Here is a 20,362-nt window from a genome sequence, read left to right on the forward strand (position 1 = left end):
AAAATTCAAAATCCAGCGGTTTTCAGGTTAATACAAAATATACTGTACGATGCAAGAGTACCATGGAAACAAACGTCAATTCTTCCTAACTCTTAACATTTTATTACAGCATCCAGGAAACACTACTGCACCTCAGTTCACTGCAGCTAAACCATCTTAAGACAGTTGTATTGCCATTATGGGCCCTTAATACTTGAACATGCATTTCCACATTATTAAGATGCCGACTACACTTGAGAGCTACACAGTTACTAATCCTGAACACTTCACCTCAACAGGCTGTGGTCAATGTAATCTTCACATAGCACATTTATGTACACGGTTGTTAATCTAGAAATTCATTTTTTTTATATTTTCCTATTTTCGTTCCGTTATCACTTTGCTTTGACTTCCAGAGAGAACAGCACCCATAATCTCCATTCAGAAGCAAATGGTGGATGGGAAAATGTTCCAGGCTACCTGCAGCGTTAAGTACTCCTGCCCTTTCTCACCTCCATCCCTTCACTGGAACACAAGTCAATTTCTAAATAAATCCACTTCAATGGCCTTCAGTGAGAACGTGCAGGGCCAATGGTCGTACACAAAGACCCTTCACGGACTCGCCACATATGAAATGCATAACAGCAAAATGTGGTGTTCTGCGAAGTTCAGAACCTTCACCACAGAAAGTCAACAAATAGCACTCAACATTTTATGTAAGTGATACAGTTGTTTACCCGTTCAAAACACAATGAATGACAGAAGCTACATTTTCTTGCCAGGGTTTACTATTTTACTGTATGTTATAATTTCCTGTATCCACAGATGAACCTGTGGTTGTGACCCTGACACTGGAAAAGGGGCCGATAGTGGAGGGTGGCAGCGTCACCATGGAGTGTGCGGCTGACTGTAACCCACAACCGCACACGTACATATGGCTCAAAAGACAGATGGGTCAGAACAACGAAATAACTTCAACCGAGAGAAAAAGGCCCTTCAACAACATCACGCGAGATACGTCTATCTCCTGCATCGCCTACAACGACATCGGCACGGGGAAGTCCCACTGGGTGGATCTGGATGTTCAATGTAAAAAAAAAAAAAACTATCCTCTATTTCCTCCGAATTTACTGATATTTACTAAGAAATTAATATAGTGCGGGAATACAGAGATAAACATTGACACCACCAGAGAAATGTAACACTTAACAAGCAGCAGCATCTTGCATGTGGGTCAGCCATTACATAAGCATGCTCTGTAGCCAAACATTGCTCAAAGATGGCACTTATGTCTAGCTGAAGTTTATTTTCTATTTTTTAGGGCAGGGTTTTTGTCTCAATGAGAACCATCAATTTATGTAGTGGCTTCAGAAATTGTAATAAAAAAAAAAATAATATATACATAGAAGGTAATGATAAAAACTTTACTCTAATCTTAATCTTGGAACTCTAAACTTCATAATGCCGGGACAATAACTTTATGAAATCTTACATGACTAAAGTTAGGCCCTTCCATCGCCACTGCTTACAAAATGTGAGGCGTAGGTTCTCTGTGCTGAAATAAAGTGAGAGGAGGAAACTCCTTTAATTTAAAGCACAAAAGTATTTGCATCAAATTATACAAAGGTATACTCATTATGCAGACGATACATTTTTTTACAATTTAATTACTTTATTTACTGTTGGGTTGCTTAATCCATAGAAATACATCAACATTTAATAGTGATTGCATTTTTTGTATAAACAAGCTGAATTTGCAGTTTTCAGATTAATGTAGTGGAGTAAAAAGTGAAATATTTCCCTCTAAAATGTAGTGGGGTTGAAGTATGAAAATAGCATAAAATGGAAATACTCGCGTAAAGCACAAGAACATCCCAATATTAGTTATAATCCACCGCTGCAGTAAATTCAAGATGTCAGAGAGGTTTGATTACTTTGAATAACTTTCCATCTTTCCAGATGCCCCAGTAATCCTGCCCGAGTCCTCCTGTCACCTGACAGGGGAAGTTCTAAAGTGTGTCTGCCAGGCTAAGGCCTCCCCTAATGCCGCTATACACTGGACCATTGATGGAAATGACACTCTTCCATCCTCCTTCAGCATTGCTTCCGCAAATACAAAAAAAGTCGTCTCTGGGGAAATGTATGGGCCAGCTCAAAGCCAATCTAACATATCTTGCACAGCCACAAACTCCCTGGGCAGCGACACCAAACAGCTGTCTGTACACTTCTCCAAAACATGTAAGTTACTGTTTGCCGTTTCCCAAACTATACATTCAAAAGCAGACTAGAACATATGTACTAATCAAGCTCTTTTCCATTTGCAGCCTCTTTGTGGCTGTCAGCTTTAGTGCTCCCAGTGATTGGTTTGCTGTTTGGGTGTGCGATTTTCATTTACAAAAAACATTCTGGAAACAGGTTGGTAGAATTCACTCTCTGTCAAACATAATGCCTGCACTGCTATGATTCATATTTTTTTATGGTTATCATATTACCCATAGAGCACCGACATCGGGCTTTGTGTGCAACACTGGCCTTTTCAGGGATGAAACTGGAATTTATACTTGAGAATGATTTATTTCAAATTTGCTGAATTCAAATGGCATCTTTTTTTCTTTTTAAGGCTAAAAAGTTCACCAGACAATGTCCGACAAGAACAAATGTAAGTAAACTCATTTATTCTCAATATCAGCACACACATTTGTCTTTATGTATGTACTGATATAATATTGCCATCAGATCACAAGATGAATACGCCCAATCGAGACCATGCGGGAGTAACCCTGAGGTGGACAGACTTTCCTGTGTTTATGACAATGCATTTGTGGACGAAATGAACAGAGGGTTACAGCAGATACACACAGCAGCCCCCCAGAGAGAAGGCACAACACAGCCACAGGCCGAGGTGCAGTGAATGTGACTGATGATCAAATCTAGGCCGTGGTTCACAACTGTTTAAAACAACTGATTGGTGCCACATTTGTGTGCTGCGTAGTTTCCTATTAAACAGTTTCGTCAGAGTTGAGTTGTATATACAGTATATATTTTCAGATTTTAACTTTTCATTCCTATTGACTTGTAAACAAACGTACATACACAGTAGTGCCTGTGACACTTTTAAACATAAAGGGGTCCATGTTTGTTTCCGCTGCGGTGGTATCTGATGCTAATGCAAATAGTGTAAGAGGAAATCAACATGCAAGCTGTTCCCAAGCAACAGAAAACAGATCTGCTGTCGGGTCGGACTACACGGGCTAATATTCTACGTTCTGTTGCTGAAAGATTTCTCCGATTTCTTTCTAGCAATGATGTCACTATGGAAAAAAAAGGACGTGCTAAATTGAATGTCTGTGTGGAAGAATCATTTTATTATCTGAATTGATGCTCTGAGTTTGTGGTGTAGGCGTAACTTTGAATAAATGCAGGCTCATTGCTTGGTGAAATCCAAACTTAATTATGTCAGAGTTTATTCCTGCAGAGACCTAGTGGGAGGAAGTGCTTTATCAACATACCCAATATGAAAGTCAACATGAGCGTGAGTTTTGCATTTCAGGAAATATTAACCAATTGGTGTCTGCAAAATGTTCATTATAAAAAAGGGGAGCGCAGTGAGTCGTACTGGGGCTGGAACCGTCTTATAACACTTTATATCAGCTCATCTTTGAACTCAGGAGTTATAAACGCTTTTTCATCCTTAATATTTTGAAAACTTCTACTTGTAGGTAAGTAAATATGTTTATTTATCAAACCTAACATTGCAGATGCTTTTTGAAATTCCACATCTGGTGTTCTTGTTTGTTCTGTGATCGGAGTCATGAAAAGCCATTTCCTAACTCGGCTTATTAAATCTCATATACAATAAAAGTCACCTGCAAACACATGAGGTACTGCAATGATCTACAAGATTGCTGAGAGAAACCTAAAGATGGTGATTTCACTTCTTTTAAGTCAGTAAAGTGTTGGACCACATGGAGAAATTGCTGATGTAAATAAACCCACAACTGCACCAAATGTAATCATTGTGTTGGTGTCTAGTGACTATTACCGACTGTATATGTGCAGTTAATATCTCTCAATCAGTTTTGAATTGATGGCAGATTCCAATTGTGTGACTTTAAGATTATGAGGTTGTTAAAAGATGTTTTATATTCCCAAATAACCTCTGTCCATTATGTATCAGAAACAAGCTGAATGGTTCTTATTTGGACCAAATAAAACTTCACTGATTTACCATTATTGTCACTGGTACAAAATAATCTGTAGATTTGAACCACCTGTCTCTGTTATTTTATCATTTTGATTGATGTTTCTTTACTTCCTTTGGTTTAGGGCAATGGAGTCAATGGTGTGGAGTGAGATCATTCTCTCAGTTTACATCATTTCCTTCCTCATAGGCCTGCCGGCCAACCTCCTGGCTCTCTACGCCTTCAGCGTTAAGATCCACTCCAGGCCACTTCCAACAGACATCCTGCTGCTCAATCTGACTGTCTCTGACCTGCTCTTTTTGATCACCCTGCCTCTCAAGATGCACGAGGCAGCGTCAGGCATGCAATGGGATTTGCCAATCTTACTGTGCTCCATCACCTCCTTCACGTTCTTCTCCACGATCTACACCAGCTCCCTGCTGCTGATGGCGGTCAGCGTGGTTCGCTACATCGGTGTAGCTTTCCCCATCTCCTATCATCGGCTGCTCAAACCTGTGTACGCGATAGTCACCAGTGCTGCTATTTGGCTCATTTCGGCCGCACACTGCAGCATCACTTTCATCATCCAGCACCACCCATCCGTCGCCAAGAACTCCAATGTCTGCTATGAGAACTTTACTGAGAAGCAGTTGGAGATCCTCCTCCCTGTACGCTTGGAGTTTTTCTTTGTGCTCTGCCTCGCACCTCTTCTAATTTGTGTTTTCTGCTACTTGCGCTGCATTATGATCCTGTACAGCCGCCCCAGGATATCCCGGATGCAGAAGCAGAAGGCCATTGGCATGGCCTTGGGGACTCTAGCTGTGTTTCTCATTTGTGTGCTGCCATACAACTTCTCTCATGTACTGGGTTACTTCCAGGGTGAGAGCCCGAAATGGAGGCACTACACATTGCTGCTTAGCACCTTCAACACCTGTATTGATCCCATCATCTTCTACTTTTCCTCCTCCTCTTTCCGCTGCACAAGCAAAAAGTCAATTTTCAGGCAGCATGCACTCACTGTTTCAGGATTAGAAATTCAGCCCGCAAGCATTAACAAAGAGTAAAATACATGTCCATACAATATGTACATAGCTAATGAATCATGATGTATACCAGAATGTATAATGCTGTGCAGTGCACTTCATTTACGAGACAATCTAAACCTTGCTGGTTACTTGGCTACAAAAAATTTAGATTCTAACGGGGATCTAATCCTGCTCAAAGGGACTGAGTTGCTTTCCATACCAAACAATCATAGATTATTTTATGTAAAAACCATAGGACATGTTTCGTGCATTTGCAAAATTCCAAATTTTATTATTTTACAGTAAATTCTCTATTTTGCAATGGGAATTGATATCCTTTGCACCCTTGACACGTTATCTCCTGTTTACTTTAACGTGGGCCAGCCACTCTTCTGCACTCATGCATTCTGTAGGCACACATGTAGAATATACCTGCAAAACAAAACACAGGTCAAATGGCGTTTAATTACCACGGACACATCAAGTACAAGTCAATAGTGTGAATAAATGTTAGATTGAACATGTATAGTGGACATTTTAATGAGTGCAAAGCTGATGAGATGAGATGTACTAACTGAGGAATTCAAGAAAATGAAAAGTGTGAAAGTGTTCCTGTGAAAGCATTGTATTGGTGTTATCATGATTTGTGTTTTTCTTAGATTTGACAGAACTGTTGAACGAATTTGGAATGTTAACTTTTTTCCTTGGTCTGCGATAACTGTGTACAATATTCACATATTCACAACTGATTTTGCTTCCTGTCAGCAAGAAGTAGTTACACTGAACTCTACTGCACTCTTTTATTTAGCAAACCTGCAAAGAAGGTCATGAGCAGAGCCACCCAGCCTAGTATGTAGGACCAAGAGAAGCGCCAGTCACCAAAGCGCTTGCCCAGGAAGTTCACAGTCACTCCAGTGTAAATGGCCATTGCAAGCAGAACAAAGAGAGCTGGCGTGGTGGACAGAGAGTGACACATATTAAAACAAATATTTGTGATAGTAAAGATCATCTTAGTTGGAAGTCACAAGGTACCTGCTATAAAGCTGCTGATATGTCTGGGATTTACATGATATGAAAATTCAACAAATACAAAACGTAATTTATGGCAGATGTGATATGAAAAACAAAATGAACGGACGCCATTTGGTTGCATTTCATCTATAGCAGAGTGTCCGAATGAATCTGAATCCACTGTATACAGAACTCACTTGAAACAAAGAACATGATCCCAGCAGCAAATGAGCGGTTGAACCTCTCAAAGGCCGAGAAGTGAGCAAAAGAGAGGATTCCTGCGATGATGCCAGCAAAGCATGACATGGCAGAGAGGATCATGAAAGCACGAGTGGCATTCCAGTAGGCTGAGGAGGAGTAAAACAAGGGAGAGAACATACTATAAATATATGTGCAGGAAGATAAATAAAAACATATAAACCTTTCTTTTGATATGAACCGTTTTTATTCCAAAAAGCACTCAATGTCAATAGAAAATTGACTGGAAAGGAATCTATTTCCTAATATTTCCATTGACCCCTTAAACTGGAACTCAGACATTTTATTCCACATAACTTTTGCCTTTGAACTTGAAAATTGTTTCAGTGCACTGCTGGACACACACAGCAGCCATCATTAACAGTGTCATGCTGTTTGAAGCCAAGCAATCAGAAAACAGTAAAGGTATACGTATAAAGTGAAATTTACAGTCAACTGTCGTCAACTAGTCAAGTTGCACAGGGAAGTGAATTTACTCAAGAACAATTTGAAGTACAATTTTGCTAATCGTATCAATCAAGGGTCTGTCAATTGATCAGTCCACAACATTGGTGCATAAAATATCTGCAACTATAGGATGGTTTTCTTTAACATTCGCCATATAAATTAATGGTTTCCAGACAGTGCATCCTTATGACTTTGGGGATCCCCTCGTTTTTCCTCGAGTGCCATCATCAGGCCAAAATGTAATTTTGTTTTTTTAACCAAATACCTGCAAAACGAATGGCATTCCCATCAGCCTCATCTGTAATTTGTATTTAGACCTAATTGGCATTGTAGCATGCTACACGCTAAACTAACTTGGTGAACATGGTAAACATTACACCTGGTTGGTTAGCATCACCATGTTAGCATTGTCATTGTGACCATGTTAGTGTGCCAACATTAGCATATAGCTCAAAGCATAACGACTAAATACAGCCTCACAGAGCAGCTAGCTTGGCTTGTTAAAGGTCTAGTAGAGTTTAGGATTTGGTGCCAATCTTGGTGTGGTTGTATAGTGCAACCAACTTTCACTTCTCCCGTGTGCCAAACGTGTAGAAGAATTAGGGTGGCAGACGGGAGAATGCAAATTTCCCTTTCTAGAGCTTTCTATTTGGTTTGTCCATTCTGGGCTGTTGTAGAAACATGGCGGCCGGCTCCATGAAGGGGACCCACTCCGTATGTAAATATAAACCGCTCATTCTAAAGTAACACAAAGACAACTATTCTTATTTTCAGGTGATTATAGTCTAAAGAAAACATATTATATTCCATTTCTATCAATACCTCCCCAGAAATGTTACACACTGTTCCTTTAGGTGAAAGATATTTGTCAATATTTCTTTCACTATTGTTGCTGTCGTCACCTCAAGCACGTTTCGATTTGGCATTAAGTTCGGACACTCATTATAATCACCAGTGTATTCAGATAAGTAAACCTAGACTATAGTGTGAGTTGCTGTGCCTCAGGGAGACCCAAGGGAATATATAGGTGTCCAAATAAGATGTTTTCCCACTTACCAATGCTGTCAGTCTGCATGTAACACTTGCCAGACATGCAGTACCTCCAAAGGCCCTGATGGGCAAAGCTGCCAGACAGACGGTACTGCATCCAGTAGTCTGTGGCTGTGGAGACCACCAACAGGATGTTCCCCACGATGGCACAAAATAGGCCCCCTCCCATGAAGCTGTGCATCATGAGTGACACTATGACAGAGGTTAAGGCTCACGCACTGTGCAAAAAGAGAAGAAGATGGGAGTCAATACAGTCATTTTATAAAACAAGGATTGTAGCTTTGGTTTTAATGTTTAGTAAGTAGGAAATGGATTAAGGAGACAGGAATGGCCGGAAGGATTGATTTACCCTCCAGGACTAGACTCAAAGATACATGAGGTTGCCAGAGCAATGTGTATGTATAGAAGTATATATATGCATACTAGCTTGTCTGTACTACGCAGTTAGCTGTAACAACAAAGCACAGAACTGATCATGAGAGCTGCTGAGCAGAGTAATCATACCAACCACAATACAATCAGCTCATAGCAACATGTGCTCTCTCTTTCTCTTTGTTTGAACATGTTTTTTTATACTGCAGTTAGACAAGCCAAGTATGTTCATTTCCTGGTCCAACCATATAAAACCAGAAATCTGAAAATATCCATATGAACACCAGTCAACCCACACATAACTCACTATTCTTTGGAAGATGGTGACGGTTGATACAAATTAATTAAATATTGAAGAGGGTTTTAAAACGAGGATAATGACAGTAGCATAAACAATAAACAATGGGGCATTTTTGGGGTGAATTAGTCCAACACCTGATAGATCACCCGATATAAACAAGTTAAACCCCGGTCCCCTGCACTGACTGTAAATAGCCATAATCTAAACACAGTGATATGACCCCAGCCAAAGAAATCAGCATTTCACAGTAAGGCATGTCAAACATCTGTGTCAGTGGAGGGTCTGAACACCATTTATCACATACGACAGGAGCCAGAAAAATCTCAAATCTCAAGTTCGGCACATGATCCTGTGAAATGCATCATGAAGTAAGTAAAAAGAATCCTATAGGGATAATGTTGTAATACTTCAGATTTTGAACAAAACAACAAATCTAACTGACAAAATCACATGGTGAAGGTCTTCATTAGATAGCATGCCATGATACGCATTCTACTTTATTTTATTTATTCCACATTCTTGCCATCCAAGTGGCTTCAGCAATTAACAGAAGAACTCGGCATCATCTTACCTGAATTCCTCAGGATAAATCAACCCTCTTAAGTATCAACCTTTCCTCAGGGAAAGAGTGAGAGAGAGAGTGCAAGCCAGGAGTGAGCGAAACGTCAAAGAGGAAGCCCTAGGCTGAATTCCAAAAAGTTATCCCCTCCACTTTTCTGTTGATGGAGGCAAAAACCTTTAAAACAATCGGCACAGAACAAATGCACTGGAGCTGCTGGGCCAAAGGCCACGTGACTCTTTCACACTGAACTACATGGGAGTATTTGTTTGGGGGTCGGGGGAGAGGAGAGGGGAGGGGTGATGGTGTTTGATGGAGATGGGGGAGGGTCTGGGATAGGAGGCCGCTGCGCCGCAGTCCGCATCTGTTGTTCTATTAGGCGTTCTGGAACTGTGGATGTGCAAAGGCTTGCAGTACTGCTTTGGTCAATGGAACATGCTGAAGCGCACACTTTCTTTCAGGGTGGCTGGGGTGGGGTCATGGACACACACACACACACACATGCTTAGAATAGACACATGACCAAAGAGCTGCTTAGTGCTAAGCACTCTGAATGTGTAATGACGTTGTAGAAACACTGATAGTAAAAAAAAGCTGCCCAATACTGCGTAATACACATATACTTAAAAATGTATCACCTATAGTATTTACAATATTAGCATTAACACTTTGGCAAACTATTTGGCACGCATCAACATCCTTTACACGGCTTGCACACTTTGTCAAAACAGTCCCAGCTGCCACAATAGGTGGGTTATCGAAGGTTATTTAAGTGATACGAGCACGGCTAATTACATGTCAGATAATCAGTGTTAATATTCAGAGAACTGTGCCCTGAGGGACACCTGAGCAGCGATTCCATCTTTTGTAATTAACTGCCTAATTAGTCTACATAAGGGATTTTTGTAAGTCATGTAATCTATTTGACAATGAGATAAAAATGTGCAACCTGCCTGCAACATAAATATTGTCAAAGATTAAAAAAAAGGATAATAAGCATGTCATTTACCACAGTGTTCTTTGGTAATAGACAAAGGATTTTACGACACAGCTGAGCTCAAATGTGGTGAATGTGATGGGGTCTCTCTTAAAGTGGTGTAAGGTGGTTACTAGTTAACTTATAACTCATCCTCCTGTAGTGTTGTACCTTGTAAAATGTACGGTAGGCATTTGGAAAAGAGCATCACTCAGTTTAGAGCATTCATGACTGATTAGGATTTGGGACCATAATGCATTTAGACATTCAGCTCCTTTTTTTCTCATGATTTATTTAGGTGTAATGGGATTTTGGACACAGGTTTGTCCATCTAATCTCCAACACAAAGCTACCAAAAGATTGAACCTGACCTACGTTACAGAACAGCTGGATAGAAAGAGCTACAGTCCTTGTCTGAGTTAAAACACCTATGCATGCGGAATCATTGCGTGAATTACAATCATTTGGATCTGTGTTTGAATGTGGAAACAGGCGATGAGCGCTACATATAATCTTATAAACTCACGTAGGGAGTTCTTACACTCTGCACTGCTGGCCCTGCCCAGGGCGTTGACTGATGTGCAGTGTAAAAATGTTTTCAATGAGTTCTCAGATAGTGAATACGATGATGTGTGCACTTTGGTTCAGAGCTGTGAAATATCCACCCCTCATGTTCCACAGGAAGTTGGAGGTGTGGATGGAGGGTGGAGGTATACCATCAGTGGCGCATGCTAACTAAACTGACCCGCTGTCTTGTCCAGAGAGATGTAAAGATGGAGCAGAAAATAAAAAAGGAAACAAATGACATGATGTGATTGCGGGACATAACAACAGTGTAACTGTGGTGAATGATCTGGCATCCAAGCCCAACATTTCTGGCTTGACATCTGCAATGTCACACTTTCCTCAATTAGCACCAGCGGCTTAAATACAGACAAAGCAGACCAGTGCGGCTGCACTGGGGCCAGTGGGTCGGGGGTGGGGGCCTGTAGAGAGAACGGGCCCTCAAACAATGTGTTGAGAAGAGAATGGGCCCTTGTGATTGATTCCAATTGGCAGACAGTTAAACAGTGCATAAACTTTAAAAATTGAAGAAAAAAAACGATATTCTTTGTCATATACACAGATGTGACGATGATTTCTGGGTAATATGTAAGTTGATGTTGTCCAATGGCCAAAGTCTCCATTTGATCATGTGACGAGGCGATACAATATGTGTTTGCTAATCCTGCTAGCGTTCTCTTTGACCTCTCTACTTTCCTAATACAATGGCTAACTATTTCAACTATAAAATCAAACACATTGTTGATAAAAATCTAAATATGCCTATATGGCGTGTGTGCCACTGATTCACATGAGCGCATCCTCACTTCATCAATTGATTAAATCTGCATTTTTTTGCATCACAATTTTAAATATAATTTTTTTTACTGCAATATTTACAAATGATGCAAACAAATCTTTAACAGCATCAGGAAACATTAATAACTTAACATTCAGTTCTTGTCAGTTCGGTTTAATTCCTGTATTATTAAGTTATCAGTCACTTTAGGAGATATAGCAGGTTTTTCCAGTCCTGTGTTTTTAGTTTTTGATAGTTTTGCATCCTTGCATTGGATTGAGCCTCCACCACGCTGTGGCTATTAACTCCTTTTCATTTAATTATAGTGATAAGCTAATATTAGTATGAGTTGTGTCACAACCCGGCCCCAAGGCTGTAACAAAAGACAAGACAACTGGAAAAAGTAATAAATATACATTTATTTAAGAACAAATAACTAAACTAAACAAACAGACAAATAAGCAGCCGTGTCATCCAAACAAGAGTCAGAGAGGAGAGGGGCCGATGCTTGTTCAGCTGTGGATTTATAGAGCCGTCACCACATCAGGCTCAGGTGTGGCTCATTAGCTACTGATCAACATCCTGAGAGACAGCAACCAGGACACACACCCCTAGTGGGAGGGAGGGGTCGTCACAGTTGGTTCGAATAAACAAACAGATATCAGAGATGCAGGCAAACAAAGACAGTGACTGCAGCATATTATATATTCATAATAAGTGTTTTTAATTTCCATTGTACTAACGGCTGTTGAAAATCTTTATGTGATGGGATGTATTTAGCACTGCACAATAGCACCATCTGCTGCACAAACATATACATAAAAAAACATCAGATCACCACAATGGAAACATCTGAGGTATTTGACTGTGTTTCCTCACAACAGACGATGCATCAGGGTAATATATGCACTGTAACTCTGACTCCTGGGTGCACACTGTTCTCCTCAGTGAGCGACCTGACCTTAAAGCCTGCCACCTTACCGTGACCCTCCTCCTCCGCTTAGGCAACCAACAGCAACGTTGAGAGGAGGCGTCACTCATCTTCTTCCTCCAGTGTGTCGTCCACCACTACTTCAACTCTGTGCCTCTCAGAGGAGAGGGGGGGCGGGGGGGGGGGAGGAGGTGTGGGGCAGGAGCATCTGACCTCATCGGTTAACCTGACAGCTCCTCCCTCTGTGGGCTGCTGGTTCAGCTGCTGTTCCTGTAAAAAAGGCAAATGCACAAGGTAAAAGCCAAAAGGATTTCGAGCACTTATTTAAAAAGAGACTTTTCTTCTATGCACTTGTATTGCTTTACTTTGCAAGCTGATAGCTACCTACTATCCCCTTCAGAAAGAAGATGTAAATCAGGGTTCATCAGTTCTTTGCATTGTGCGGTGCTAAAGTCAAGGGCCAGTTAATACAGGAACTCGGCTTTACCTCTAAATGCTTCTTAGCTTTGGACTGTGCTTGTGTAAAGTAGTAACGTGAAGTAGCTTGGAATACAGAAACTAGAGAACGATGGGTGATCCAGCTAGATCCTGTCATGTCAGGTACCAGGCTCTGCAGAGTAACCCTCCACTTATCACCAACCAACACCTCACTGAAAAACTGACAGGAAACTGATCAAAACACAAGCAAATGAAAGGGAATGATGATGGTGAGACACACTGTGTGCGGCTTATGAGCACAATATAATGTCACTGGAGGAAATCACTGGAGCAGATCAGACATCCTTACAAACGCTTTATCTCGTTATCCACCCACTCAACGTCAGGCCTGAATCCACATACAGTAGCACAACACAGTCACATTGTGTGTTGAACACAGCAAAGCTTGTAATAAACTTTACAGAGAAACTATTTTGCCAGGAGAGGAAAACCTTGAGTGACTCATCTGTTCCACAAGGGAATCATAAACATAATTAACTTCTCTCGTAATGTATTTGAAGTGTAAACACCTTTTCCATGTTCCTCACATTCAGTTGTACTCGTAATTTGAGACACAAAAACAAGATTACCTTGGCTGTGTGTATTACTGAAGGCTCTTTACTGTCATGGATTGAATTAAAGATTAATCTCATTACCTTAATAACTCAATTTATGGAAACAAAGAATCTATATACACTAGTATATAGGTTGTATATATATATAGTCCTAATCTTAATTTCTTTATTGTAACATACATGCTTACATAGAGCATGTAAGTGCAAGTATTACTGCATGGTGGAATTTAACCTGCAAAGTATAACAACTATTTACAGTAAATATGGACACTCCCATTATGAAAGAATGTCAACTGGCAATTTCATCAGGGAGGATTCTAGTTCAACAAACTATGTACAAAGGATTTGTTCCCCCCCCCCCCCCCCATTTTATATTAGACTTTATAATTAACATGAATTGATGTCTTTTTTTAAACATTTAATGCATTCTGCAGATATTTTCTTATTGATCAAAGAATGAAGAGTAAACAGTGCCTTGGTAGCCAAATGGCTAGTGTAGACCTTTGTTACATACCACACTGTCATCCGTCTAATAAAGCCACAAAAAATCTTTAAAAAAAAAATAAAATCACTACATGATCACGACATTGATCATAACGCAGAACATAAGGATTTTTTTGTGTATGTGAGAATTATGTTCCAATTGTATACTGAGGGACCAAGTGGAACAGCATAGTCACAGATGTGATATATAACTTGTAAAGTTACAGTAAATAAGACGGAAACTGTTAAGCTCATTTGTTTTTATTTAGATTTAAAAAAAAAAACACTTTACAGGCATGGCTTGTATTTGGATTTATTATGAATAAATAAAGTTACAAAATGATAGAAATTTAAGGTGCAGATTATAAATGAAAGTGATACAAATATCCATCTCTACTGAAACACATTTATGACACAATCCTTATTTCAGTTAAAATAATACAAATAGAGAAAACTCTCATATATTGAAATAAAACACATAAAAATATAGCATGCTATACAAAGTTAATATATACATCACAGCAAATGTTTGGAGTTCAGACAGTTGTAGCAGTTCTGACAGGCGGCGGAGGGACAAAAGCTGGAAGAGCCACTGATCTTTCAGAGGGAGTCTGAAAAAGAAAACAAGCCAAATAAGATATTATAAATCCGCAAAAGAAACAATGTTCCACTTAGATGCGTTTTATTAAAGAGGACCTGCAGTAATCCGTTGTAATCAGGCGGAGACTTCAGCCCTCCTGTCAGCAGGTTATGAGGAGTAGTTTCCGTTGGGGTTGTTACTGCCTGTGAGCGACAAGAAAGAAGCTGAAACAACCAGCGAAACGCAGAGTTCATCGTGCAACATGTTCATGAATGAAAACACGCTGTATCTGATGCATGATATGCAGAGTATGGTATATATATATATATATATATATGTTATAATCCACAAGCTCCTCCTAAACTGTAACTATCAAATAATGTGTTGTTGTGCGACGTGATTCTAACCTTCTCAACTGCTCTGGATTTTGGATATCTTGCCTGCCGACCTGCAACACAGAAAAAAAGTCAAAACACATTAATCACAGAATGTTAAGAAAACATGTCACCGTGTTTGAAGACTTGATTCAGATGTTTTTGCTAAGCAGCCACCTACTTTTGTTCTTGTTAAAGTAGACACAGAAGTAGATGAAGCCACCCAGCAGGACTAGGAAGAGAAGGCCGCAGGGGATTCCAGCTGCAAGGCCGGCGATGGCAGATCCACTCAGCCCTTCACCTAGTGTGACCAGGACAAACAGTGAGCAGCGATTTTACTGCCGTAGCACCAGGTGTGACAATGTGATAAGAAATGCAACGCTTTAGACCCACACAATCTAAGAATTTGCCATACCTGGACCGATTTTCTGGACCTCAGACGGCTGTCCTTCAGTCATGCGAGCTTTGGGGATGACCCGAAAACTGTACCTCAACTTGGGATCGAGGTTAAAGATGTCGGCACTCCTGGCGGCGCCAGGTTTCTGCTGGATGGTGTGAAATCTGTTTGAGCTGCCTCTGGTTTGGGTACCATTACGATTCCTGCTCAGGCTGTGCGGTCCTTTCATTTGGATGTCAAACCCTTTGCAAAAGCACATGCAGTTCTGTACGATACTAAAGCATCAAAGTTGATCAATCGCAAAAGCATATAGTGTTACCACATGGCAGGATTTCACTTACACGCCTTACAGGCCTGTTTGATTAGGAACATCTTATATTATGGACATAGAGAATAAGACATAACACACTACTTTTGTCCTTAACATACAGTATATTCTTTTTCCAAAACACAGCGCTGCTCAGCTAGAGGATTAGCACATAGCACAATATTTACACCCCTATCCTCTGTGTGGAGTTTCTGTTTTCAGCACTGGCGAGTTCTGCTGAGACGTACAAATTCAAAACAAGAAGGTTGGGTTTGTGTGTGATGTTTAAAGATCTCCCCTCTTAGAGTTAATTACTGCTTTACCTGTAATGATGGAGGTGGGCGGGACCTCCCAGGTCAATGTGACGATGGTTCCATTGTGATTGGCGAACAAGCTGGAATCTGAGATTGACGGTCCTGGAAAGAGAGGGATGGTGAGCTGGAGGGAGCTCAAGAGAGGGCAGGAGAGGGAGGGAGGGATACCAAGACTGGAGAGCTTTGTTTAAAAGGGAAAGAGCAATCTCAGGTTTTACTTAGCTCTCTATAGAAAAGGCCCGTTGTTTCCTTTTACTCTGGTAATGCTAGAAGTCAAAATTAGAAGCTGAAGGCAACAGAATCCTTAAAGTATGTAAAAATGACACAATCACTGTACTAGTCTGTAATCATCAATACCATCAAAATAGGCTTTGTATTCGACATGACAAGTATTATATAATATCCAAAGTAAGTGTAGTAAAGTGGAGTTGCAGCAAACAGATATTTCCATTCTCTATTAATCAGCTGATCTTTCTGATTCAAAGTTTGGTCTTCAAAACGTCAACTAGTGAAGAATGCCCATCTCAGTTATAACATGTATAAAATACCATCATATAATACAAAGAGAGAGGGATGCCTTACAAATGAGAAATTTAAACAAGGGAATTTTTTGGTTATTTTAAATTTAAAAAAATATTTTTTATTATCAGAATAGTTGATTAATTTTCTGTCAATCTACAAACAGATTTACTTTTTTATTTCAGCCCTTTTTTGTAGAATAGCTCTTCAGAGAGTCAAATTACTGATTCATTAATTTATAAGCAGCATTTCAATATTTCAGCTGGTTCATGTGGGGCTAAATGTCTGTCGTTTATATACCGTTGAGTAGTTTAACCTAGTTAATGTCTCACCGTAGGTCATCTTAACTATTTTACACATGAAATGTAGTAGATGCATACAAGTAAAAGTACTGCAAAACTGTATTAAACAACAATTAATACTTGGTACTTGAGTATCTGGTTATTTTCCACCCCTAATAATGTTACAACCAACAAACCAAGAACAGCAATACTGTACCTCTCAACTGAATTTCCCTTCTCTGGCTGCCAAGTGAGTTGCGACAGATACAAGTGTAGTTCTGGAGGAGAAAGTTGCTGACGTTGTAGTCCCGTATCTCGAGCTGTGTGGTGTCCCTGCTGATCTGGTACGGTGTCGTGCTGGTGACAGCCTCGCTGCCGTTGTACCATGACACCACGGCCTGAGGCGAGGCCTCACTGACGCAGTGGATGGTCACCACTATTTTGCCATCAGAGTCAACTGTGGTTCTCACAGCTGGCAGGAACATCCTTGGACTACCTGAGGAAGATAAGGTTCTTGTTTGGGGCCGACTACTAAAGTCACTGATGCGTGCAACAGATTGTTGGCTTGATAATCTGTGAGAAATCTCAAACTTACCTGCAGTAATACTGCAGTTATTGAGTTCGACAGGATGGTCCGCCATGCACGTGACAGTTTTCCCGGCGAGGTTATGTGAGGCGGTGACGGTCAGGCTGAGGTTCCCTGCTCCACTGCTAGTGTTGCTCAGTGCTGGGAAAGAAAGCTGGGCCTGTGGGGATCCCCAAGACCACCGACAGAGGTACTGCAGGTCGACGTTATTCACCGACTGCACAGAGCACGTCGGGTCGCCCGACGGCCTCTCTGTCCAAAGAGGAAATGAATCAGACATTATTAAACTGAACCAAGCATTCATTCATGTTTTGGTCTGTGGTTCCTAATTTTAGTATGTTAATACAAAAAGGTCTTTAAACAGTAGGTGTACATATGGTAGAAGGCTGTAATCCCATAGCTCTATACTGAATATAAAACATTACCGCAAACTACATGTAACAATGTGTAAATTCAAAACGGAATTTTCTCTTTCCTGAAGTAACCAAATCATAATATTCTTTGAAACCTGCAGGAACAAATTACTAGCAAAACACCAAATCCCATCACATGCACACCAAAGAGGTAAAACTCACCATAAACGTTTATAATGATGCTCTTTTGACTCTTTTCTCTCGTCTCCCCATTGAGCAGCATGCAGGTATAAACACCTCCTTGACTGGTCTGTACATCTGTTAGATTTAAGACTCCTTCGGGTAAATCAGAAAGGGTCTGACTGCCAAAGACCCACTCGACAGTCGGCGGTGGGAACCCATCAGCCTGGCAGGAGACGCTCAGAGAGTCCCCTTTTACATAGAAAGGCCGAGCTGGACGGGCCTCAAGTATGGGCTCGTCTGGTCCGTCTACAAAACACACCACAAAGGATGGAGAGGAGAGTTAGAAGAAGAGGGGTCACAAACAGACGGAGGTGTAGAAAGACGTCTACTAATTGATCTTACACAGCACGGTGACGTTTGTGTCAGCTGTCACACTGCTGAAGGGGTTCGTCAGTAACACCGTGTACTGTCCTGTGTCGCTTCGGTTTAGACCGAGGATCACAAGGCTCCCTTCCTCCACCAGGTAGCGCGAGTTGGATTTTATCTCCATGCCACTGAAGAACCACGTCTGACGCTCGACCACTCCTTGCGGCACGCTGTACTGCAGGGTGAACCGGTCACTTCCCTCCTGGGCAGAACCAGACTGTGCCTTCAGGATCACATCCTGGATCATATCTGTGGATGACATGGTGAAGGGATGGAGCAACAGGTGGATCTTGCATGATTTTTCAGGGCAGTCCACCTTCAACTGCGGAAATTGGGGAGCTTTTGTGAACACAGCCAGCGGCTTTATAAACAATTCTCTCCTAGTTTCATCCAGCCCAGAGACACAATTCAGACAAACATCGTTCAAACTCACAACTCTACAGGAGATCTACTGAATCTCCTGAAGATCCAAATGTTGCCAAATCCAGCAACTTTTCCTATATGTATGTAGGCCTATCAAATGTTTTAAAACCCCATTACAAAACCAGACTCACCAAATACTTTCAGAGTGAAAGTGGTGGAGGATGTTCCCAGTCCAGACTTGGTCATTTCAATGGTGTAGTTACTGGTATATTCAAGCGGCACGTTTACAAAGCTAAGGGATCCATCCGTCTCGATCCTCAGCACCTTCTCTCTGTTGTCGGCTATGTCAGGGGCAGCGCTGGAGTTAATGGCCCACGTGACTACAGGTAAACTTGCCATGGACCAGGTAACCGCCGGGTCAGTGGCACCGCTGAAGGACACAGCCAGAGTCACATTGCGGCCAGCTAAAGCGTTCACCAGCGTAGGACCAGCAGGGGAAACCACCAGTTGACAGTATGCACCTGTCAGAGAGATAATTATCATCCGTTTACAGAGGAAATATTCATCTCTCAGCGCTCTAAATCCTTGTTACAGTTCAATACATGATGGTGGGAAGTGGACATGCAAGGCATATACTGTGTGTCCATTATACAAGCACAAATACATAGAATTACTGGTTCAACGTGAATTAGAAAGACAAATTAACAATATTAGCAACAGGAACATAATTTAAAGCCTTTTCTTACTTTGTTACAGGCTTTTCTCTGTAAATTGTCAAGGAACAAACCAAGCAGAGCAAGTATTTACTTCACATCTTACCTTGAAAAGTGAAGCGGAGTAAAATGGCCAGAAGAACTGCGTTTAATCTCCCAAATTCATCCGGCCAGGTCATTTTTGTTAAAACAGGGCCGACAGCAGAGTTGCTCACCAATTCACCCGAGATAACTTTTGTTTTAGCTGAGTATGAAGTTAAAATCCTAGCACAAAAAAACCCCAAGCGATGAAATGTCCTTGGTGTCTTGGACAGAAGTGACTGGATCCGCCTGTGTGTCCTCTTGTCAGCAGGGCGCGTGAGTGGCTCACCTGTGCCGAGTCAAAGCCTTGATTGTGCATGCGAGGCCACGCCCCTTATCTAATTTCACATAACAGTGCCGATTTTATATTTGTTTCAACTCCAATATTATTTCATTTGAATGCGTGTCCGTTAGCTTACATAAGGCACATGTTGATTTAAATTATATATTCAAGTATCTATTATATAATGCGGTCTATGCGCCGGGATCCACAGTGCTGGTACCCTTACCTTTGACTAACAGTAAACAAGCCCTTAACCTGCGAATGTTCTTTTACACTCACGTGCAAGTTCATTAGTTACAACCGGATTACTGCATTATAATATTGAATATAAATACAAAATGATCATACATGTTGAATCAACACTGCTACAAAACTGAACATTCCAACCTTCATGAAATTAGGAGTTACTGCAGGATTTTTGTATTAGACTCGATTAGGTTCAGCTAGGTGAACCCAATAAAGCAGATATTTATAAGTATTGCTGCTTTATTCAACATAACATGGCGCAGAAATATGTTACTGGCCAAAGGTGATACAGCGTGTTAACCGGTAAGAACACAGCTTCAGACATAAAACTATAAAACCACCAGTGTGAAACACTTGATCCGATAAATCCCCCGGTCTCACCACCACTC

The 20,362-nt window shown here is 40.9% G+C and overlaps 3 protein-coding genes across 3 annotated transcripts; 1 reads left to right on the forward strand and 2 right to left on the reverse strand.

Annotated features, from left to right (window-relative positions):
* Positions 1–4,309: 4,309 nt before the first annotated feature.
* Positions 4,310–5,224, forward strand: LOC142965650 (free fatty acid receptor 2-like). The gene has a single exon (XM_076106691.1). The coding sequence runs from the start codon at positions 4,310–4,312 to the stop codon at positions 5,222–5,224; it is 915 nt and encodes a 304-aa protein (XP_075962806.1).
* A 331-nt stretch (positions 5,225–5,555) lies between these two features.
* lim2.5 (lens intrinsic membrane protein 2.5) lies at positions 5,556–8,135 on the reverse strand. The gene is made up of 4 exons (XM_076106832.1): positions 7,958–8,135; positions 6,394–6,543; positions 5,999–6,133; positions 5,556–5,617 (listed from the first exon to the last, which is right to left on the reverse strand). The coding sequence occupies exons 1-4, from the start codon at positions 8,133–8,135 to the stop codon at positions 5,556–5,558; spliced, it is 525 nt and encodes a 174-aa protein (XP_075962947.1).
* Positions 8,136–13,915: 5,780 nt separating this feature from the next.
* On the reverse strand, positions 13,916–19,542 carry vsig10l (V-set and immunoglobulin domain containing 10 like). Its single transcript, XM_076106858.1, has 12 exons — positions 19,470–19,542; positions 18,842–19,171; positions 18,264–18,536; positions 17,901–18,167; positions 17,335–17,577; positions 16,957–17,235; positions 15,949–16,041; positions 15,337–15,561; positions 15,103–15,222; positions 14,955–14,995; positions 14,664–14,750; positions 13,916–14,578 (listed from the first exon to the last, which is right to left on the reverse strand). The coding sequence occupies exons 1-12, from the start codon at positions 19,540–19,542 to the stop codon at positions 14,504–14,506; spliced, it is 2,106 nt and encodes a 701-aa protein (XP_075962973.1). The 3' UTR covers positions 13,916–14,503.
* Positions 19,543–20,362: the final 820 nt, after the last annotated feature.

The sequence above is a fragment of the Anarhichas minor genome, unplaced genomic scaffold (genome assembly GCF_050575085.1).
Source record: "Anarhichas minor isolate MPS153535 unplaced genomic scaffold, ASM5057508v1 ptg000035l, whole genome shotgun sequence".
NCBI classification, from domain to species: domain Eukaryota; kingdom Metazoa; phylum Chordata; class Actinopteri; order Perciformes; family Anarhichadidae; genus Anarhichas; species Anarhichas minor.

Bases quoted from the DNA above. Each gene is read 5' to 3' on its own strand.
- lim2.5 (XM_076106832.1), bottom strand. From the start codon at position 8,135: ATGATGCACAGCTTCATGGGAGGGGGCCTATTTTGTGCCATCGTGGGG. The intron at 6,544-7,957 runs GTAAGTGGGAAA...ACTCCTCCTCAG, and splicing joins CATGCAGACTGACAGCATTG to CCTACTGGAATGCCACTCGT. The intron at 5,618-5,998 runs GTTTGCTAAATA...TTTGTTTTGCAG, and splicing joins GCTCATGACCTTCTTTGCAG to GTATATTCTACATGTGTGCC.
- LOC142965650 (XM_076106691.1), top strand. From the start codon at position 4,310: ATGGAGTCAATGGTGTGGAGTGAGATCATTCTCTCAGTTTACATCATT.
- vsig10l (XM_076106858.1), bottom strand. From the start codon at position 19,542: ATGACCTGGCCGGATGAATTTGGGAGATTAAACGCAGTTCTTCTGGCC. The intron at 18,537-18,841 runs GTGAGTCTGGTT...TGTCATCCACAG, and splicing joins TTTCACTCTGAAAGTATTTG to ATATGATCCAGGATGTGATC. The intron at 15,562-15,948 runs GTAAAGCAGTAA...GCTTTTGCAAAG, and splicing joins GCCCACCTCCATCATTACAG to GGTTTGACATCCAAATGAAA.